Here is a 24,450-nt window from a genome sequence, read left to right as displayed (position 1 = left end):
CGTGAAAAAGAACATACTTTGATCGAATCATCTACCCTTTTTTTGTTCTACTCCAAACAAGCATTGTAGTTCCTTTAGATCTGCTGCGTAATTAGTTAGAGACGAAAAAGAGATAAACATTGGTGAGGCATTGTATCAAGAAAAGAAAAGAGACATAGAGACTAAGTTGTTAGTGTAAACTACACCATTCATTCTATACTCAGAAACATCGATCACTGAAAGAGAACACCCTTGCAACCCAAGGGGGCTGGAGTAGGATTCACATTGAATCTGAACCAGTATAAAAATTCTGGTGTCTTTATTTCCTACATTTTATTTCTACATTTACTATTATCCTGTTCTTAATTCTAGTCGACTAATTGGTAAACTAGTCAACTACTTATAAAAGTTATTAAAAATAAGCAATTAACCACTCTCTCCTCTTGTACTTTCAATTGGTATCAGAGCTAGTCTCACACTTCTTTGCTTAACAGCATGTGAGAAAAGATCATGGCAAATCAAGTTATTGTGGGAGCACTCTTTCAAGAAGGAACAACGCAAGTTTGGCCACCATATTTCAATGGACAACACTTTTCTTACTAGAAAATGTGTATGGAAATATATGCAAAGTCTTATAACGTCAAAGTTTGGCGAGTTATCAAAAAGAAAAACTACCCACTACCAGCAGCTGTTCGACCACCTGCTGATCCGAAGATATAGATAAATACACAGACAAGCAGATGACAGTTATCAATGTTAGTAGTAGGTTTTAAGAATAACTATCTAATGGACTTGTTTACCCTAAAATTTGGATAAAAATTAAACTTATAATGTAGTTTTACGGATACATAATTTTACCTAATATCAATGGATAAACGTAAATATAAGTGATGCAAATTGACAATAATACAAAGCAAACCAGTATTTGGTTAATGCCCTCGAGCTTGGTGAAGTAAGAACAGTTAAAGAGCAGCAAGTTGACGAGCAAAAGAAAGAAATATTACATTGCTTTCATATTCGTGGATGTAGTGTCCTTACAAATGATGGGGGCTCCCCTTTATATACTAGAGGAATCCTAATTATGGTACAATTCTAATTACGAAAGTAAATCCCATGATTGGTACAAATAGCCGCCATTGATTTGATCTATTGCAGGATTTCCACCGTGATTCTCGACCGGTTACGGATATCTCGCCTTTCCGTTATTGCACTTCACTCGAATCGGTCATGCCTAGTCCTGTTTGTTGCTGGCCTCGGTCTCGACGGATGTCACGCCCCAAAAATCGAGGAGTGCGACTGGCGCTCAATCGAACAAACCCGACTGAGCAAGCCTGTTAGGTTTCATTCTACCCAAACTAATTCATGAATAAAGAGGAGATGAACTCCATTGATCATACATTGTAAATATTTCATTAACAACTTCCATTTTTTTTCATTAGCAGTTTCAACCATAATGTCCAAAATATTACAATTTTTATAGTTATGATGAAAAATATATTTGCCAAATACTAGTATTTCTAATTTTATTTCCAATATCAAACACCATCCACAACCTGTCTACGGAGCCTCTAAATACAACTGAAGAGTAATATGGAAATGCCGACAGCAAGGCTCCGGCTATACCTCAAAATATAAAGTACATGATGGACAATGATACAGGACCCCGAAATGAAGTGGGGCTTACCAAATCGGCTGAAAAGAGGATGCGCCACTAGCTGTGACCAACATTGTCTGCTATGGAACCACCTACATCCATTTATAGATCTAGTGCATCCAACAAAATAGACGTTAGTACTGTCGAATAGTACTAGTATGTAAAGGCAAACACCAATCTCAGTAGAATGAACAGTGAAACAAAGAGAGGGCAGTCATAATAATCAATAAGTGCTACACAGAAAAACTAAGGTTGATAATCTTAGTGCCAAGTGCCACAACTCACAATGCCACCGTGTTCTTACACGGAGTCCGGTCTAGGCCCAACCGGCTAAGCCATCTCAAGTGAGACATAACCATATTCACAATTTGATCAATAATGCCACCATGTTCTTACACGGAGTCTGATCTCGGCCCGATCGGCTAAGCCATCTCAAGTGAGACATAACCATATTCACAATTTCATCAACAATGCCACCGATATTCTTACACGGAGTTTGATCTCGGCCCGATCGGCTAAGCCATCTCAAGTGAGACATAACCATATTCACAATTTCATCAACAATGCCATTGTGTTCTTACATGGAGTCCGATCTCGGCACGATCGGCTAAGCCATCTCACTTAAGACATATCCTCTTTCAATTTTTCAACTCAATTCACATTTCTGTTACACCCCACAATATTACGTCAATATTACGTCCTGCAGTATTAAGTTACGGCAGTGTTCTACCCAACTGTATTACATTACGAAAATATTATGTTTTGCAGTAATAAGTCATGACGATGTTGCACCCCGTAGTATTGTATGCTAAATTTGTTGTAAGGTAATTGACAATCAGTCCAAGGAAAATACTATTTGGAGATTATAAGGATTATAAGTGATGAGTAAATTCGTAAAGGTAAGAGGGTAAGTAATATCGAAGAAAATGAATTTTGTCGAAGTTTGGCATGTTGGGGTAAAATACGGCCCGAGCTAAAATACCCGATATTTATGGACTAGTGTCATACAAGGTACTACATAGCCATGATAGTAAGGTGTATAAGGTATGTGGAAAGTGAGTAATATTTTAAGTAATTCGGGGATTTTTTTTAAATTATACGGGTAATTGGTTAATTACCGGATAACAAAATATTACCCAGTTAACTAATAAGCGGACAAAAATTTAATCAATTGTCCCAAGAGGGAACGTGGCAGCCCCTCACTTTAGTATAAAGTGAGTCATTAATTCATGCTTACATGTGTCTAAGAGATAAGCATTAAAGTCTTTCCAAGACTTTATGGCAAGCGTTATTTAAAAAAAAAGGAAATAAGGATCTTATTTTGAAAGTCAAAAGCAAACCTTGTTACATTCTATTGAAATGAAAAGGCAGAAGCTTTTCAACGTCCAAAACCACACTCCTCAATTCATTAAATTTGGCATTTAAGCCATACTCGTTCTGCAAATTCAAAAAACGCAGAAGCCTAAATCCAATTTTTGGGTTCTAAATTTAATCCACGGAGGTTTCCAACGGGATAATTATACGGAGTTATTCCTACTCCAGGTATGCTAAGGCTATCTCTTCTTTCTTTTGGCATGATCCATACGATACGAATCGGAACGTGCAAATGCACAAATTCCATGAATGACTCTATTCATAACAGTAGTAGAGATAGTTGTGTTCTTGAATTTCCGTGTGTTATAATATCTTATCATCTGTTCATGGGTCTCAGAAAAATACGAAAGTTGAAAGAGTTTACTTTATGATATTACTCATAGGCAAAATGGTCTTATAACATTCCGAATGATTTTATTGATGTACTTTTTATACATTGCATTCATCTACATTGACTCATGACCAGATGACGTTATATATGTGTATATATGTAAATATATGTATATGGGATAGGGAAAAAGGTTACAGCGTTATATACGCACCACCACCTGATCAGCTGGTATATGTTGATGTTGTTGTCCACAGTGGCTAAAATATGATTCAAACGGCGTTATATACGCTTATATGTGTATATAGTCAAATGGTGTTATATACGTATATATATGTATGTATTCAAATGGAGTTATATACGCGTATATATGTATATGTATGTACTCAAACGGCGTTATATACGCGTATATATGTAAATATATGTATATGGGATATGGGAAAAGTTATGGCGTTATATACGCACCACCACCTGATCAGCTGGTATACGATGATGATTTTGCCCACAGTGGCCGATATGATATGATGGGATGCACTCAGATGCTGATAACGTTATGAAACATGTACCTATACATGACATAATATTCATACGCACATGCATGACGCTAAAAGTAATTTATGATTTACAAAGTTATTCAGACTTGCAGGTTGAGTCATGTACTTTAGATTTCTTCCATGTCTTTGATGTACATACTTATGTGCCTTACATACTCGGTACATTATTCGTACTGACGTCCCTTTTGCTCGGGGACACTGCGTTTCATGCCCGCAGGTCCCGATAGACAGGTCGAGAGCCCTCCAAGTAGGCTATCAGCTCAGCGAAAGATGTTGGTGCGCTCCATTTGCTTCGGAGTTGCTTGTTTGGTTAGTATGATTTAGACGTGTATTTTTTGATATGACAAGACTCTATCCCGACCTCTATGACATTTATATATTTTTAGAGGCTTGTAGACATATGTCGTATACGTGAAATATTGTACGGCCTTGTCGGCCTATGTTTGAGTTTATAAATGATTATGTTGGCCTACTAGGCCCGTATGTCATGTGTATATAATGATGTAATAAGAAAGATACGTTATGTTGGTACTCGGTTGAGTAAGGTACCAGGTGCCGGTCGTGGCCCATCGGTTTGGGTCGTGACAAAAGTTGTATCAGAGCAGTTCTTTCCTAGGGTTGTCTACAAGCCGTGTCTAGTAGAGTCTTGTTTATGGGTGTGTCGTGCACCACACTTATTAGCAGGAGGATACGGGGCATTTAGGATTGTCACTCTTTCTTCTTACTCTAGATCGTGTGGTAAAGCTCACTTATAATATTTCAAAATTCTATTTTATTCGTAATAAGACGATGCCTACATTCAGAAAGACGATCGATAAGGGATATAGCTGTGGAAGTGTTGAGTTAGAGGAACTCGATTTTGCATTTTGCATATGATGAGTAAATGTGAGGTCTTCGGCAAATCATGTGTTTAGTAAAAGGTGTAAGGTTCTTCATAAGGATCTTTAAGGAAAGAACACTTATCCACTCTTACGGTAAAAAGGAATAACGGAATCAAAAGTTAGACACAAGTTTCAGCAAGTAAAAGAAGCAAGGTGAAGAAGGGTACGAGGTACCCAATTAATAATAATTATCATTATTTATCATTCAGGAAGGGAGGTATATGCATATTGAGTTAGCTTCAACAGTAATAGATGTACGTACAATCGGTCACACCTATCTCAGTCATGCCCTATGGGAGCTAATGGATATGGTTTAAGAGAAGGATGGGATAGCAAGATCCGGCTGGGGTTAGAGTAACCCAAAATGATGGATGGATGGTTTGCGCTAATTTACATTTTGGAAGGATATTAAAAAGGTGATAATAGAACTCCTTATGAGATACCTAGATATGGCACTCTAAAATAGTACAGCTAGACATGAGTACTACAAAGACATGCACTAGAAGCCTGAAAAGGATAATATTATCTTAGTATGGCTCATGTCCCTAGTAGAGAGAACATGATAGGCAACCCAAAGAGCCAGTGGATGGTGCAAAGGGGAGCTAAAAGCAAAAGAATATCTTGTTAAAATTTTTAGAATAAAGTGATAGACGGAAATGTACGTAGGAAATAAGAAGAGAGCTAATGAAACATTTAGAGTAAGCTGTGATACATGGATGACAATGGTAGGCAACAAAGATAACAGTATTCCAGAGTCGATAGTCAAGTAAAGGAAAAGACGAGAAGTGACAGGCCTTGAGATAACAAAAGAGTATAGGCCATAAAGTCATATCCTCACTTCGAGAAACAAGTTCGCAACGTTAACGTGGTTCAAAAGAAAAAGTTAGACCCCAAAGTAATAGAAGCCAGCACGGACTGGTGGAAAAAGATAAACTAAACATGCATTAAGGACTGAGTGATTTGATGGTGGTCAGCATCATGAGAACTTCATATTGCGTTCCGGCGATAATAGAATGGACCATGGAGGAATATTCATGAGAAACTTTGAGAATGGTTATTCAGGAAGACGCTTCCCTAAAACAAGCAATGTGAGCAAAGTTAAGCTTAAGGGATTGTATGTGCCAGTTACACCAAGTATCACCCTCGTGAGTAAGGAATTTTGTTATCCTTGGTATAGAAGGATTTCCGCAAGGCGAGTAAGGGTAATCGATAATGTGAAAAGAAGCCAAAGATGAAGAGGTAACATATCCATAGGTAGATACTCGTGGCTTCAACTCTTAGTACTCCCCTAAAGGTGGGAATATGGAGTGATGTGGTGTTAAGTCAGAATTAAGTGGTTCTAGTAGCTACGAAATGGTGAAGGAAGAATGCAATAAAATATAAGAAAGGGATGATATTGCACTATTCAAAGCCTACAGATAGGCTACAATCCCAGAACATTATGCAAACACGACGTCAAGGAGAAGAAGTGAGGCATTCCTGCCCGGAATGTTATGGATAAATAAGGATCTAGTGCGAGACGTAAGTTAAGACAAAGAAAATAACCCAAGAAAGATTATGTGGAATATTTATATGAGAATGGGCCAATGAGTAGTTAGCAGTTGTTTAAGGAAAAGCCTAGTTACGGCTAGACAGTAGGTTATAGGCGAACCAATAGATCGTGCAAGATAAACATAGTAAAACCCAATATAGTGAATTCAGCTTCGCAATAATGTTATTGTAATACTTGAAATATATCCAGATAGGAGTCATGGTAGTTAAAGGTACCGTACGAATATTATGGGAATAAAAAAAAGTGCCACTGGGAAGGCAGTCAAAATATCAGTTCAGAAGCAACCATACAAACACAAGGGCATGGAGGTAAGCAACTACGGATGATTACAGGCAAGTAAGGACATCAAAAAGGTCCGCAATAAGGTCATAGATTTACCAGAGTCAAGGGTTCTCCCTAAGTACTACAATGAAAGACTAGCTGGAGAGATAAGGAAGAAGGCTTCAACCTAAGCACAATAACCTAAAGAGAAAATGGTCGGGTAACAACAATATCGTAACAACTTTGTAAGCATTCCAAAGGAAAATGGCACCTACTGTGGCTAATGAACAGAAAGTAAGAATAAAAGTAATATTCGAGATCATATGAGTTGCATGAAAACTCTGGCAAGTGTGGGAACTAATATAAGCTAAGTATGGACGCAACAAAGGGGCAGAAAGACCAGGAAAAGTAATAGCTTACATTAAAAGAAGCTAAAATGGAACGAAAGAAATTATTCGATCAATGATCCAGAGTTGGTTACATTACGAACTCACTTAAGGGTTCGGAGTTTTATACATGCATCATATACAGCCGTAGAAGATTCTGGTATACGTTAAAAGAAAGAATTGAGCCCGGGTCATAGATGAAGGATTGAATTGTTAAAGGATTTTATCATGAATATCCCTTAGCGCCTATGAAAGGCTAAAGTAATAACTAATACCAGGAGCCGTAGGTCGAAAGATATCTTAAGCCTACATAAAGGCTGATTAGAAAGAAGAGGAAACTAAAGAGTTACATCGACTAAGCAAAATAGGAGGGACCAAGAGAATTATAGACCTCAAGATCACTCTTAAATAGCAGAGGTATAACAGAGATAGCACAGTAGCCATATTTTATAACGGCTCAACGATGAAGCCAACTGAAGAGTACCAGCCTCATAAGAAGTTAGTATGAAGCTCCCACCGAATTGTGTATGCACCAAAGGTGCAAGTATTATAATAGAGCTTCAAGTTATGGACGTGAATTACACCTAGATGGAAGGGAGGTTATGAAAGAGATAGAAGATATAATACGAGATTTTATGTAAGTAAGGTAAAAGTGAACAACGTACAAGATACTAAAATGCAGAAAGTTGTGAATAGTCCATACTTCGGATAGAAGGTTATAAGAACAGGGATTCAATATCTAGGAAGGATAGCAGCAGCATCAGTAGCATATCTTCCAGCCTATGGTCTAGGTATTGAAAAGCCTGATTATGAGAGTAAAGAATAGTTAGAGACAATGTGATGTCTCACTTGATGTTCCAGAATAACATAAGAAAATTTATGGTGCAAGCAAGTTTAAGAAATTTTATAAATGGATATGTATAGGTCTCAAGCTAAAGTGTGGTAGAGCGATAAAGTTTTAAGGAAGCATGAGTAAGGATGAGGAAAGGCAAGTGGAAAGATGACGAGAATAGATAAGTCTTTAGGATTAAGCCCATGAAAATAAGAAGAGTAGATAGTTTCTCTATGTTATCCAAAGTTCACTATAGCTTTAATGAACTAAAAGGAGTCAAAAATTAATAGCATTTAGAAGGAATGAAATGCCACCCTGGTAATAGAATGAGGGTCAAATTGTGATAAATAAAAGATGTGTTTGGGCCTTCGATTGAGTAATGATTTAACGAAGAAAAGAAACGGATCTTATAAATTGGACAGGATTAAAATACCCACGAAAGGTGAATCGCATTGGGATGTTGTGAGGTATGGTTATGGAAGCAAGGTATCGCCCCAGGTGGATCAATCTAATCATTTCAGACGTTCCCCGATAAAACGTGAATCCTAGCAGCAATATTACATAAAAGGTTAAGTTATCAGTGGTATATTGTAAATCAATATTGAGGTGAATCAACAACGGATGGACAAAAGCTACAAAGTATGAGATAAGATTAGGTCGTCATTCTAAAGATGAACAATAATAAGGAAGCCTTAAAGGACTTAAATTTATACATATGGAATGAGCAACGAGAGTAAGCTGGGACTTGGTAGCAGACCTCAGCAACGATAAATTAAAGTAAGAGTTATGGTAGTAAATTCATACGGATGGTTAAACGGACCTTTGAGATGAGATTTAGCAATATTCGTGAATCCAACAAAGTATCGAGCAAAGGACTTCAATATACCTATAGAGGCCTAGAGAGGCATCCTATTAAGCCTTGTATATACAAAGTAAGGCCTACAGATTGACTAAAAGGTATAAGGAAAAAGGAAAGATGAATCACATAAGTGCACCTAAAAAATCCAGGGTCATACAGACCGCATGACAAGAGGTAACAAAAGTTGCAAGATTAGGAAGATTTCGACCACAGGTCATGATATTAGAAAAAAGACTAAAAAGGGGAATACCCCAGACATTAGATTTATTCACAGAGCAAATGTTTGATTTGAAAGAAGAGTATAAATGTATTCACAAGAGCTATGAGTTACGAAAATGATAAGAGCATTAGTCAACATTCGAGGACGAATGTTCCAAAGGGGGGAATGATGTTACACCCCACAATATTATGTCAATATTACGTCCTGCAATATTAAGTTACGGCAGTGTTCTACCCAACTGTATTACATTACGAAAATATTATGCTTTGCAGTAATAAGTCACGACGATGTTGCACCCCGTAGTATTGTATGTTGAATTTGTAGTAAGGTAATTGACAATCAGTCCAAGGAAAATATTATTTGGAGATTATAAGGATTATAAGTGATGAGTAAATTCGTGAAGGTAAGAGGGTAAGTAATATCGAAGAAAGCGAATTTTGTCGAAATTTGGTATTTTGGGGTAAAATACGGCCCGAGCTAAAATACCCGGTATTTATGGACTAGTGCCATACAAGGTACTACATAGCCATGATAGTAAGGTGTATAAGGTATGTGGAAAGTGAGTAATATTTTAAGTAATTCGGGGAAATTTTTTTAAATTTTACGGGTAATTGGTTAATTACCGGGTAACAAAACATTACCCAGTTAGCTAATAAGCGGACAAAAATTTAATCAATTGTCCCAAGAGGGAACGTAGAAGCCCCTCACTTTAGTATAAAGTGAGTCATTAATTCATGCTTACATGTGTCTAAGAGATAAGCATTAAAGTCTTTCCAAGACTTTATGGCAAGCGTTATCTAAAAAAAAAGGAAATAAGGATCTTATTTTGAAAGGCAAAAGCAAACCTTGTTACATTCTATTGAAATGAAAAAACAGAAGCTTTTCAACGTACAAAATCACACTCCTCAATTCATTAAATTTGGCATTTAAGCCATACTCGTTCTACAAATTCAAAAAACGCAGAAGCCTAAATCCAATTTTTGGGTTCTAAATTCAATCCACGAAGGTTTTCAACAGGATAATTATACGGAGTTATTCTTAATCCAGGTATGTTAAGGCTATCTCTTCTTACTTTTGGCATGATCCTTACGATACGAATCGGAACGTGCAAATGCACAAATTCCATGAATGACTCTATTCATAACAGTTGTAGAGATAGTTGTGTTCTTGAATTTTCGTGTGTTATAATATCTTATCATTTGTTCATGGGTCTCAGAAAAATACGAAAGTTGAAAGAGTTTACTTTATGATATTACTCAAAGGCAAAATGGTCTTATAACATTCCGAATAATTTTATTGACGTACTTTTTAAACATTTCATTCATGTGCATTGACTCATGACCAGATGGCGTTATATACGCGTATATATGTAAATATATGTATATGGGATAGGGGAAAAGGTTACGGCGTTATATACGCACCACCACCTGATCAGCTGGTATATGTTGATGTTGTTGCCCACAGTGGCTAAAATATGATTCAAATGGCGTTATATACGATTATATGTGTATGTATTCAAATGGCGTTATATACGCATATATATGTATGTATTCAAACGGCGTTATATACGCGTATATATGTATGTATATATATATGTATATGGGATATGGGAAAGGTTATGGCGTTATGGGAGAGGTTATGGCGTTATATACGCACCAGCACCTGATCAGCTGGTATACGATGATGATTTTGCCCACAGTGGCTGATAATGTTATGAAACATGTACCTATGCACGACATGATATTCATACGCACATGCATGACGCTAAAAGTAATTTATAATTTACAAAGTTATTCAGACTTGCAGGTTGAGTCATGTACTCTAGATTTCTTCCATGTCTTTGATGTACATACTTATGTGCCTTACATACTCGGTACATTATTCGTACTGACGTCCCTTTTTCCTGGGGACACTGCGGTTCATGCCCGCAGGTCCCGATAGACAGGTCGAGAGCCCTCCAAGTAGGATATCAGCTCAGCGAAAGATGTTGGTGCGCTCCATTTGCTTCGGAGTTGCTTGTTTGGTTAGTATGATTTAGACGTGTATTGTTTGATATGGCAAGACTCTATCCCGACCTCTATGACATTTATGTATTTTTAGAGGCTTGTAGACATATGTCGTATACGTGAAAGATTGTACGGCCTTATCGGCCTATGTTTGAGTTTATAAATGATTATGTTGGCCTACTAGGCCCGTATGTCACGTGTATATAATGATGTAATAAGAAAGATACGTTATGTTGGTACTCGGTTGAGTAAGGTACCGGGTGCCGGTCGTGGCCCATCGGTTTGGGTCGTGACAATTTCTTTCCTATCTTTCGTTACGTGGAACAAGCAGCCTTATTTATTAAGTCTTTCTTGGCACTTGAACGCATTTTACAATTCAAATCCTTCCCTTTTTATACGTTCGAATAACAGTATCATTCATGTCAATAAGTCCTATTACATAAGACATTGCACGCATAAGGGAAAGAGCTTGGAAATCATAATCACGTTCTCAAATAGCATGATTACATGGTAAACATTTAGAACAATTACAGAACGTAAATCTTTCAATCCAACACATTAATGCAATTAATTCTAGCATGATCAAGTCAAAACTTACACCAATTATTCGAACACTAAGAGTTCGATGCTAAGAAGAAGAGAGTTAGCCATACATACCTCAATAGAGCTTTTAAGCAAATTTTCCTTTTAGAAGTCATTTTAAGATAGTTGAGTCGAGGCTCACTTCATAATCTGATTCATATATTTCCCCATTTCATAGGCATCACTAGGCACAATTATAAACGTTATCCATACTCTATTTCCCCAGTTCATTTAATTCATTTTCAAACATCTTCATAGTTTATCAACTACTAGATACACTCAATCAAGACATTTAGTACGCATACGAGCGTTAGGAGTATTAAGCACATCGAGTTTTCCTTACCTAATCGGTACACCACTTTTAATTTAATCCACAACTCAAAGCCATACCATTTTAATAAGAAACCCATACTTTAAATATCTATCATTCAATATAAGGCTTGTTCGGAATGATCAAGTTTATGAGTTTATAGGGGATAATCTGGAACATAGAAATTAGGGATTTTGAGCCGGTCATACTTAAACTTACGGAAACTTTTTGGAATTTAATTCCAAGAGAGAAAGTTTAGAAAACATACCTTGTTTGAGCTTTCCTTAAGTTACTACAATGCACTAACGCTTCTAGCAATAATAATCTATAGAAAGATAGCAAAAATCGATTAATAATTAGAAAAATTTCCCATGGTGTAACTCTCTTAGGAATTTCATCAAACACCTAACATGTGAAATAGACTACAAGGATCTACAATGGAAATTCCTTCTTCCCTCAACCAATTTCAACAAGAACAACCCCAAAATAGTTCTTTAATCCCACATACTATAGTCTAGTGTCACATGCATGGCCTATTTCTAACCCCACAATATATTTTTGAACTCATAATCTCTTATATGAAATCTTAGAAGTAGGACTTACCCAGAAGGATACTGAGCTAGAGATGAGCTTTCTTGATTCTTGAGAATTTGTGCAAGATTGGGTGATTGGAGGGCTAGGTTGCCTCTTTCTCTCTCTAAAATGCTCTCACCTCTCTCTATATTTAGTAGAAAATTGCCCCAAATGAAGCCCCAAAGTTTATTTATCAAAATGGGGTCGGATATGAAAATTTCCAAAAATGACCCCCGAAGTCAATTATGTGGTACAATTATGCTATAGCATAATCGTTTTGTGGGCAGCAGAATTGCAGTATAATCATTAATCGACAACATAATCAATTATGCGACAACATAATCAATATGCGACAACATAATCAATATGCGACAGCATAATAGTTTGCTCGTCTCTACTCCACTTTGTGATGCTTATGCGGTCCGCGGAATCGTTTTACGGTCACAAAATTGATCGCAAGTCTAGCCTTTGGTAATTTGATCATAACTTTGTGTAGGAATATCTAATGACGAACAGTTTGAAGCATTAGAAACTAGACTCGAAGATATTTTATTTGATAGGTTGTTCATCACATAAATATCGTATACATATATAAATATGCTCGTCCAAAGTTTGGACTTGTGCGAACTCATTTGGAATTTTAGCCTATTATATAATTTTCCAACTCGACTTAGATATAGGCCTCTCAATAGTCCCCACATTACTTATTATATGACTTATACACTTATTTACCATATCCAATTGATATACATCATTTTAATAGAACATAAAGTATTGTAATTAGCCTAACTGGCACCACGAAATCCTAAATTACTTAAGAGAAATTTTTTGGGGACTTACAACGGACATCTTGATTCTTGAACTCAACACCTCATCTTCGTGCTATAGCCTGATCCATTGTGAGGCTGACACTCGACGTGATCCCCTAAACCCGATTAAATAGCAAAATCGGGCAAGATTTTAACCGTATACAGATAGGCCCCTCATTTCTTGGAGTGTAATGAGAAGAAACGAACTGAGTCTTTGATTTTATACTTAGACCAATTATGATGTCATTCTTATGACGTAAGCGACAAAAACGACCGAAGCGTCACGTCGGTACGGTTCCCAAAATCATTAATTACCGTCAGTTGATGGTCGGCCACTAGTGCCCTTGAACCATCACCATAAATCCTTAAATAGGTCTTCTTCTTACTTCTTTAAACTTTACTATGAAATTTTCTTGTACTAATCTTAAGAATCCTTCTGAGTTTTTCAAGTTTTTCTACAAGTCTCCAAAGATCTTCACATCTCATTTAGCCTCTCCGCTCTTGCACAATTTCTAGGCCTCGTTACCAATCTTTCTTCAAAACTATAAATCTCGTCTTCTTCTTTTTCTAAATCTATACCAAAATGGCAAAAACATCAAAAATCGTTCCCAAAAGGAAAAAGCTTCTTCATCGCGGGCAGGTCGGCGACAAAAATGCCGGTGGAGCCACGCATCAAGGAGTGCGTTCCCGGGGCATGCAATCTCACTTCTGATTTCAAGATCGTGAAAACCTCGCAGGTCCCTGGCCGATGTGAGCTGATGTTGAGATATATATGCTCGATAACTGAGGATGGCCTGAAGCAGGTGAAACAATATTGCCACTATGAAGTCAAATAAGTGGTGATTCCGACGCTTGAAGAGGACATCACCTCCCACGTGAAAGGGTTCTTGAGTGTTTACACTTACCCTATTATACTGGGTCCCGTTGACCCTGTTATCCTCGAGTTTTGCTGCCAATACCAAATAACCCTGGGACAGATCCATCCTTCTTTCTGGTGCATTGTTATTTTGCTTCGATTCTTCGTGAGCAAAGTCGAGAGGATGCCTTTTACCCTCGATCATCTCATTAGAATGTACAACCCCGGTCTTTATCGAGGAAGACTAATAAGGCTTCAGCGTTAAGCTACCAAGGTGCTGCTCTCAAGCATAGATGAGGACAAGGATCGAGGATGGATGGGCCTATTTGTCCGAGTAAGGAATTCCGGCATAATTCCAGCCGAGAAGATGCCTTTCCCTGAAGAGTGGAACATGAAGAGTAAGTACAAACCCACCTATAGCTTACGTTTACCACTTTGTTTCTTTTTCCTTTCTGTATTGACATCTTTTCCTATGATGCAGTGGTTTCTTGGGTGCCAAGTGCAATCCCGAACCTTGAAGGTTGTGTTCGGAAGCTGACCTCGACCTCTTCGTACACTAAGTGCTCGTGGCGTGATTTGTCAAGGGGCCGATGGGAGGCCAAAAATCATGGTAAGCTTCTCTATCCGTGTTTGATTCCCTTTTAAGAAATGTTTCTTTTTTATTTTCACTTGATTTCCCCCCATACAGGCCTCAGAGACAATGCTGTCATGAGGTCGTCCCCACTTGGGGAAGAGGAGGCCCCGAAACCGGCTAAGGATAAGAAGAGGAGAAGGGTCTCGCCTTCCGATACTCCAAAGCCTAAAAAGAACAAGGCTCGTAAGTCAAAGAATGACACTGCCGCTCTGCCTACTGACGTAGCCCAGAAACTATGAGATGAAGAAAAGGAGAAAGAAGATGCTGACTATAAGCTGGCGGCTCGAAAGAGGGGGAGCGCCGAAGCTTCAAAGGTAGCGGTGAAGGTCGAGGAGGCTCATCTTCGGACCGAGGAGATCTCGGAAGATGGTCCGAGAAAAGTCCACCAGTCATCGGAGGCTAAAGATGTCTCCCGTCGTGATGAACAATCGATGAGTGTACCTGTCCGTCGTGACGAACAATCGGCGGATGTGCCTGAAGGGTCCAGTTCTGAGGCCCTTCGAGAAGGAGAGAGCGCCCCAAGTGTCTTGCTTGGGGCAATCAACATTGATGATTCGCCGCCCCTCCCCACCTTTTCTACGGGGAAAAATCAGGAGGTCTAGGCTATGGAGACCCCCACTATGGGAACGACCCAAGAAGGGGATGACTTATTTCGTGGCTACTTCACGGGGGTTGATGATGTTTCCGATATGGATGTATCGATCATTTTCGATGAGGCTCAGTGACTCCTGAACCAAGTAGATTTCAGCCTCCGCTATTAGTTTTACGTTTACCTCTATTTCCTTTTGCCTGATTTTCTTACTTTCTCTTTAGCCCGTGACGCTTCATTAGGAAGCATTTTCCAAATCCGGAGCTGAGTTGAACCAATGTGAGGCCGATCTCAAAAGGCTCGCGAAGGAGAGAAATGCCCTCAAACTCTTTAGTGGGCAAAAAGAAGAAGAGATTAAGGACCTCCGAGATGAACTGGCCAAAGCTCACAAAGAGCAGATTGACTTGATCGAGCAGGTAATGAAGAATTTTCTTAGAAGTTTGGTGTGTCGATTTGGGGATGGCAACTAATACTTTGATCCAACAGGTTCAGCAGAAGACCAAAAAGATCGAGCAGCTTCGCGAGGAGGCTAAGATGAAAGAGGCAGAGACTTTGGGGTAGAAGTAGAACATGGACCATCTCATCTCGGAGAAAGATACTGCTCGAGCCCAGCTATTTTCGGTTGAGCGTCAACTCCAAAGCATGAAGGAGGAGAGCTTGTCCCGAGCCAAGAAAATTGAGGAGCTTGAGACTCGGTTGGTTGCTAAACTTGTAAAGGCCGCATCTGAAGTAGAAAAAGTAAGGGCTGATGCAGAGGCGGTCGTAGCCGTCTACCGAGCCGATGCGGAAGCAGCTAACGCTCGAGCAAAGTAAATTTCCGATACTGCTCAGGTTCAATCATTATGCGTTACCGAGCATGCCAAGTTCCAATCTCGGAGAGAGACTCTAGAAGAGATTCATGCTCGTGGTTTAACCTTACTGCCGATATTGAGAATGCGAAAGTTCTAGAGGATGAAGCCAAAGCTTTGCTCTCTGATTATGATGACTCTGGGAGCGCGAGCGGAGAAGATGAAGATGAAGCTCCCGGGGAAGATTAGGAAATTAGAATTTTTTCTTCTTTTTCGGATTTTTGTGTAAGACCCTTATTGGTCTTTGTAAATACTTTTACATATATGAAAGATCCTTTTTCTTTCCAATTTGTCTTTGATTTCTGTTTTGTGGAAAATCTATTTTGCTTTCGCCTTATGATAATTCTAATATACTTTAGGTCTTGTGAGAAATTTGACTCACTTCGTTGCCTTGTGAAAATTTTGTTGAAATTGGATTGCTATAATCTCTATAATCGAGTGAGTACTTGCTCGAACTCGGAGTAGTAAATACCCTTGGGTTTTGGTTAAGCGAGGGCGGGTCCTCGAGCTCAGCAATGTAATGTCCCTCAGGCTCTTGAATCGGACCGATATGACCTCCAAAGAGTAGCTTTTTCCCTTTTTTCGGCTTAAAATTTTAATCATATAAAAATTTGTTATGGCTTACCATGGGATAGATCTGTACCCATTAGGATTCAGTGTTGTCGAAAACATTTGTTACGCCTTAGCATAAGTTTGTTCAATTTGGTACCTCTTAAGGTTTTCGAGGGTTGATGTTCTCGAAACCCTATGTATATTTGCCGAGGGTAGCCCTTTTTTAATCGGTTTTATGAAAATATTTGAAGGCCTGTTTGATTAACGATTTCAGACATCTCCGAACCGTGTTAGTTTAGCCATAGCCTTTAACTTGATATTTGCCCATTGGGCTTGTTTCTCGATTATACTTCAAACTTGTTCGAAGTATCACTCACCGAGTGGGGTGGCCGTGGCCTATAAAATTGAGGATCATTTTTTTAAGGTCTTAATATTTCGAAGTTTAATAATTCGAGCATGTCAATTTTCGGACGATGGTCCCCGAGTACGAGGTTAATTGCTCGAGCTTTAGTTACGATTCGCTCTTGAGCCGGTTTGTGTAATATATCGTAAGTACGAAATTGTAAAGTATAAATCTCAATAAGGAATGGAACATTTGATAAGCAAAAAGTACTTCTTTTAATGGATCATTCATACATACATGTTTTGTCATTACGGCTCGGGCAATTTACATGGGCACGGTTCGTTTGACCGTTTGGCCCTTTACAAAATTTTCCTATCGAGACCCTGTTGACACGAATCATCTTCCTTGAAAACATAACATTCGAGTGTGGTGCCCCCCAGTATTCGAGGTTAATTGTAAAGAAGCCTCAAATACTGTTGAATTGTCCCCAGGTACCACAGATAATTGTTGCCTCGTTAAAAAACTCGTCGGAAAAACCCATTTGGGACAAAAATCGATCTAAGGGAAAAAGAGCACAATACGTGCTTTAAAACCTGAGGTCCTTGTGTTGAAGAATTTCCCGATGTCTTTGATCGAACAACTGTAATAAGTTAGTATCGAATATAAACAAAAACGGGAGAGAGTCATACCTTAGCAATAATATCGTTTGAGGAGTGATATGTTTCAATTATTTGGTAGTAGTTCGTCGTTCATCATGCCAAGCTTATAAGATCCCTTTCCGATGACACCGAGGACCTGATATAGTCCTTCCCTATTTGGGTTGAGTTTCCCCTTGTTTGGATCTCGAGTGTTGAGGGTGACGTTTCTCAAAACTAAGTCCCCTGTTTTGAAGTGTCGAAGATTGGCTCTTCAATTATAGTATCTTTCTATTCGTTGTTTTTGGGCGGCCATTCGAACGAGGGCGGCTTCCCGTTTTTCGTCTAGAAATTCGAGGCTTGTATTCATAGCCCCGTAATTTGATTCTTCCATTGTGTATCAAAACCTGACACTTGGTTCCCCAACTTCGACTGGGATCAAAGCTTCGGTGTCATATACTAAGGAGAACGGTTTTGCCCCCGTACTAGATTTTGTCGTTGTCTGATATACCCAAAGGACTTCGGGCAAAATTTCTCTCCATTTCCCCTTAGCATCGTTCAACCTTTTCTTTAGGTTTTGAATGATGGTCTTGTTCGTTGCTTCAGCCTGTCCATTCACACTAGGATGATACGACGTCGATAATATCCTTTTATTTTGTGATTTTATAGGAACTTCGTTATTTTGCTGCCAATAAATTATTTTCCATTGTTTCACACTATTTCAGCGGGTATCGCGAATCGGCATACGATGTGATCCCAGATGAAGTCTATAACTTCTTTCTCTCTGTCTTTCTCGAAAGCCTATGCTTCAACCCATTTAGAGAAATAGTCAGTCATAAATAAAATGAACTTAGCTTTACCTGGGGCAGATGGCAGAGGGCCGACGATATCCATTCCTCATTTCATGAACGACCATAGGGATAAGACTGAATGAAGCTGCTCCCCTGGCTGATAAATCATCGGTGCATGTCTTTGGCATTTGTCGCATTTTCGAATGAACTCCTTAGTATCTTTTTCCATACTATCCCAATAATACTCTGCTCTAATGACTTTGTGAACCAGTGATTCTGTACCGGAATGGTTCCCGCAAGTGCCCTCATATTATGGATCCAAGGTCTCCCGAGCAGCGTGTTGTATCTCATATCACCTTCGATTACATGGAACTTTGTTTTCTGAATAGTTCCAGCCACGTGCACTGGCAATATGATTTCCCCTTTTGTGGTTTCACTTGTCATGTTGAAACCGTTGAGCACTCGAGCTGCAGGCACGATTTGATCCTGAAGGCCGAGCTGCTCCACGACCCTCGATCGAATAATATTTGCCGAGCTACCTGGATCAACCATCAGACGTTTAACTTGAAAATTATTCATAAGGATAAATATTACCAGTGCGTCGTTGTGAGGTTGTTCGATCCCTTCTGCATCCTCATCGTTGAAAGATACTACATCCTAAAAATTGGATAACAATTAAACTTATAATGTGGTTTTAAGGATATGCAATTTTACCTAATATCAATTAATAAACGTAAAGATAAGTGATGCAAATTGACAATAATACAAAGCAAACCAGTGTTTGGTTAATGCCCTTGAGCTAATGAACCCTCGAGCTTGGTGAAGTAAGAATAGTTAAAGAGGAGCAAGTTGATGAGCAAAAGAAAGAAACATTATATTGCTTTCATATTCGTGAATGTAGTGTCCTTACAAATGATGGGGACTCCCCTTTATATACTAGAGGAATCCTAATTATTGTACAATTCTAATTACGAAAGTAAATTCCATGATTGGTACAAATAACCGCCCTTGATTTGATCTATTGCGGGATTTCCACCGTGATCCTCCACCGGTTACAGATATCTCATCTTTCCGTTATTGCACTTTACTCGAAGTCGGTCATGCTTAGTGCCAATTGTTGCTGGCCTCGGTCTGGATGGACATCTCGATTCTTGAACTCAACACTTCGTCTTCGTGCTATAGCCCGATCCATTGCGAGGTTGACACTCGATGTGATCCCATGAACTCGATTAAATAGCAAACCCGATTTTAATCGTATACATGACTAATAAACTAATGATCACTCCTTTTGGGTGGATCCAACCCGAGAGCAATATTCCAATCATTGTTGACGATGTTGTTGGAATTGCGTCGCTACAACCTCATGGTTGCACGTGCATCGATATACCTAAGGTGTGTAAAAGAATGCTTGAGAAAAAAAAGTGTATAAAAGGAATTTTTGTGCAAGTTAGGAGATGATGAATGTATGAGTATAACTCTTAAAAAATATGGATATGTTTTAAAAGGTAAACCTATAACTTTAAATCCAAGATCCGTATTTGATGGTTGTCAATCAGGTGAAGGACACAAAACACCTACGTCTCTGTACGGTAATAGACAAGATCGATGGATCAAAGAAAATGGGCAAAATACGAAAACATACCAGGACGCGCGACGACAGAAAGAAGAATATTCGTCCGAAACATGAGCGAAAACATCATGCGACTTCTCCGCTAACCTCTAACTTTACCTCCACAATAGTAACTACCACATACACAGGAACTCACAGCATCTTGGACAAACAAATCATAACAGTGGCGAACAATTGGCAAAGGAAACCTTAACCATCATTTTGTCGAACATCAAAAAATTAATACTCCTACTACGTTGTTTATACAACGTAACATACCATGACGAACAAAGATACTGGCACTCGTTCTTGTTATTAAAGAGTAGATTGTATTTGTTTGGCGATATTTTTGAGACTCGGCGTGTTTCTGTCCTCCTGGTTAGTACTTTGTTTTTGGTCTTGTCCTGTACTATTTATTTATTTATTTATTTATTCTGTAACTATGTCCTTCACTCCTTGCATGATATCGAAGTTGTTGGCTAGTTTTTATTCATTTCTTTTCCTTATAATGCTCCAGAATGTTGTGGTTTGCTGTAATTTATGCTGTTTAGTGATTGCATTTTGGATCTCGCGCTTGAATTTATTAATCTATACCGAGTATTTTATGACCATTGTATAGCCACGGGTGAATACATTCATTTAGCAACACATAATTAAACGCGAATTTAACTGATGTACAAAAATTTTACATGTTATAACCAGTTGTAGCAGGTTTGTTACCTTATTTTTCAGGTATTATTAGTTACCATTATTATCTCTAATATGACTTGATAGTGTAATAAAACTATTACACTATTTGTGCATAAAAGCTAAACTCATTAAACTCTCCCCATTTTCATGGACTCTTTCTTGTTTTCAGCTTCTTTCTCATACTCACCTTAAGCTTATAGTAGCAGCGTCGAAGGTAGAGTGATGCTCTGATCAGTTTTATTGACACGTACAAAAGATAGACTAAGTTGTTTAGGTATGGTCTTTCAATTAGCGAAATAGTTGAAAAGTTTCCTTACCTTCCTATGTTGACATAGAAAAGCCCCATATGACTGAGGATCGTTTTCACTCTCTGAAAAAGAAAGATGTTCTATTTGATGAAGAAGAAAAGATCAAAGGGAATGAGAGACAAAGAGCAGAGCATTTTTGCAGTCAACAAACACACGTGGCTCAATCTCAGCCTTAGAAGTAAAATAATGGCCCTATTCTCTCGGCTGTTAGATATGAGGAAAGGCAGCTATATATTAGATTTATTCTAGAAAGATCCAAGTATGTGCTTGGCACATGTGTGCACATGGTAGGGAATAAATCTATTATACAGTAATAGTACAAGTGCCAAGCATGTGCTTATCACATGTGTGCACATAGTAGGGAATAATTTGTTATACAATTACAGTACAGTGAATAGGAATAGTACAAGTATAAATAGGATTTTATTTTACACTTTTCTTTTGTAGCAATTACTTGTATATATTCAACTTTGAGTGATGAAGACAGTCAGTGGAAAATTCTCACATTTCACAGTCTTTTTCTTTCATGGTATCAGAGCAACAGTAGCTCGATCCATTTACAATCAACTATCAATCATTTTTTTTGTTCTTTCCCTTTTATTTTACCTTCAGCCATGACAGGAACTGAATCTTCACCCACTCTTCCTCTAGCTGGTTCAACCAGTAGTGGAGTCACAGCAGACACAAACCATCCTTATTTTCTGCACTCATCTGATGCACCTGGAATGACTTTGGTGAACTCACCATTTGATAGAAGAGGATATCCAGGTTGGAGAAGGTCTGTTTTAATTGCTCTGTCAGCCAAGAATAAGATTGGCTTCATCAATGGGGTTTGTGTTGAGCCAGATCTGGGATCTAAGGAACATCCTCAATGGAGCAGAACAAATGATATGGTCACTTCTTGGTTACTAAACTCCCTATCCAAAGAGATAGGAGACAGTGTGATTTACTCAAAAACTGCACAAAGCCTTTGGAACAGTCTTGAACATAGGTTTGTGCAATCAAATGGGGCCAAGCTCTATCATCTGCAAAAGGAAATTGCAAAATCAGTGCAAGGAAATAGCAGCATAGCAGGATATTTCACAACACTCAAAAGGTTGTGGGATGAACTGGACTCTCTCAACTCTCATCTAGGGTGTACCTGCAACTGCACATGTCAAGGGAAGACAAAGATGGCAAAGTTCTTGGAAGATCAGAGAGTCATTCAATTTCTCATGAGTCTCAATGACTCCTATGCTCAGGCAAGGGGACACATATTGATAATGAACCCACTTCCTAGCATAGATCATGCTTATTAAATACTCTTACAGGATGAAGGACAGAGGGAGACATACCTCAGCCCTCACTATCCAACAGATGGAGCAACATTAATGGCAAATACACAAAACAAGATCCCACAAAGAAATAACAATCAGAAAAGATGGAATCCACCACAAAAGTATGGTAATCAACAATAGAAATTCAAGGGAAGAAAGACCAAATTCAACCCTAATGTGAGTTGTACTCACTATATGAGGACAGGGCATGCAAGATCAGATTGTTATAGGTTGATAGGATTCCCTAAAGATTTTCAGTTCACCAAATCAGGCAACTATCAAGGAGCAGTCAAAGGAAATGTTGTGATGGGAAGTCAGGAAGGAGCAGAAATGGAAGTCACTCCAAATGAGGGAACTGGGAACAATCAGAATCAATTTTTTAGCAAAGAGCAGGTTTCAGAACTAGTGAATCTGATAAAACAGGTGCAGATTGGAGGAGCAGGAAATACAGGAACAGAAATTAATGCAAACGCAGTGACTGGTACTATACTTAAGTATTCTGGCACTTGTCTTGCTGCTTCTAACACTAAGACTTGGATAATTGATTCTGGAGTGTCACACCTCCTTTTTCCGCCCCCGCGAAGGGCGTAGGGAGTTTTCTCCAATTAAAGGACAGTCGAAACGGGATTTGTTTGTTTGTTTCAGAGTCGCCACCTGGGAATTTTAAGGCGTCCCAAGTCACCGGTTTTAATCCCTGAATCGAGGAGAATATGACTCTGTTTGTTATTCTGCGAACCAGAAATCCTGAGTAAGGAATTCTGTTAATTCGGGAGAAGGTGTTAGGCATTCCCGAATTTCGTGGTTCTCGCACGGTCGCTTAACCATTTTTATATTTGGCTTAATTATCTTGATTTACTAAATACCTTTTTTCTTGTTGCCAGATTTTATTACCGCTTTTGTTTAGATTGTTTACAATTATATAAACGAATCACGCGTACGTATATTCGTATTATATACCTTTTATAATTGTAGAGAATCGTGCCACGCATACGTGTACACAAAAAGGTTGATAATATTTTTATATTTTTATTATAAAAAAAATTATTTGATATTTGAAATTGTGCTTAAATTAAAATTAAGAACATTCGCCTTTCTTAAATAGTGAACCGCACATCTTGGGTTTTATGAAATTAATTTAATATCCTCCGACGAATCTTTTTTTATTAAAATTTTGGCTCAAAGTTGCGCGAACGCATAATCCGAACTGCCTTAAAAAAATGTAATTTAGGCCACGCGAACGTATCCCTAATTTCACAATATTCTTGATAAAATTCTCTACAAATTGTTTATTGCATCCACTTATTTTTATATGAAAGCCATAGAGAAACACTGATTTAGCGTCTCTAAATTTTCTTGAAAAGAATTCAAAAGTTATTATGTGTTGACCGCAAGTCTTATTTTATGCGTATGAATTATATACCTCAAAACTATTCAAATTTTAAAGAATTAATGATATGAAAAAGAAACAAACAACATGTAACTAAATAAAACTACCATTTTTATCGTGGATACAACATTAATATATCCAAAAATCGAATCGCATATAAAACTGGAAAAGAATTAATTTGATAAACAAATTAATAGTTTCTGAAGAATTTTCATTGTTATATTTAATGCGAACTCTATTTCTACATATCCTTGACATAAAATGTTGCAATTCGTGCTTATAAATCCCATATCCTTCTCATATACTTGTTTTTAGTCCAAAGTTATAATTGTTTGGTTAATTTGTTTACAATGGTAGATAAGAATCAAGTTGATAAGAAAGAGAACTATTATACAAATTGATTCAATAAAATTGCATCACATGCAATATAGTTGTACGTCTGAACCATTCCTAATATTCTAACCTCGTACCGAATTATATCAACTCACCTTTCACTTATGGTTATACATGTAACTGTTATCATGCCATGTACGAACAACATACAAGTTACATCAATCTAGTTTTAAATAAAATCGGACTTTTGTGACAAAATATGCTAGTAATGTAGTTTCTTGATAGTTCCATACTATTCCATACTTAGCCAACAATATCATAAGATTTAATTAATGGCTAGCTTTCTGCCATGTTCCCTATCTTATAATTTGAATATAGCTATACTTAATGAAATTCTGA

The 24,450-nt window shown here is 38.1% G+C and overlaps 1 protein-coding gene across 1 annotated transcript; it reads left to right on the top strand.

Moving 5' to 3' along the window:
- Positions 1–21,629: 21,629 nt before the first annotated feature.
- Positions 21,630–23,235, top strand: LOC107761944 (uncharacterized). Its single transcript, XM_016580242.2, has 4 exons — positions 21,630–22,256; positions 22,326–22,458; positions 22,537–22,812; positions 23,213–23,235. The coding sequence occupies exons 1-4, from the start codon at positions 21,630–21,632 to the stop codon at positions 23,233–23,235; spliced, it is 1,059 nt and encodes a 352-aa protein (XP_016435728.2).
- The last annotated feature ends 1,215 nt before the right edge of the window (positions 23,236–24,450 follow it).

The sequence above is a fragment of the Nicotiana tabacum genome, chromosome 8 (assembly GCF_000715075.1).
Source record: "Nicotiana tabacum cultivar K326 chromosome 8, ASM71507v2, whole genome shotgun sequence".
NCBI lineage: Eukaryota > Viridiplantae > Streptophyta > Magnoliopsida > Solanales > Solanaceae > Nicotiana > Nicotiana tabacum.
The sequence above is the reverse complement of the archived record's forward strand: the minus strand, read 5'-3'. Positions and strand labels throughout refer to the sequence as shown.

What these genes read in the sequence shown, in the direction of transcription:
- LOC107761944 (XM_016580242.2), top strand. Translation starts at nt 21,630, where the DNA reads ATGACAGGAACTGAATCTTCACCCACTCTTCCTCTAGCTGGTTCAACC. An exon ending in TCAATGACTCCTATGCTCAG is followed by an intron (nt 22,257 to 22,325) that starts GCAAGGGGACAC and finishes ATACTCTTACAG; the next exon opens with GATGAAGGACAGAGGGAGAC. An exon ending in TAATGCAAACGCAGTGACTG is followed by an intron (nt 22,813 to 23,212) that starts GTACTATACTTA and finishes TCTTGTTGCCAG; the next exon opens with ATTTTATTACCGCTTTTGTT.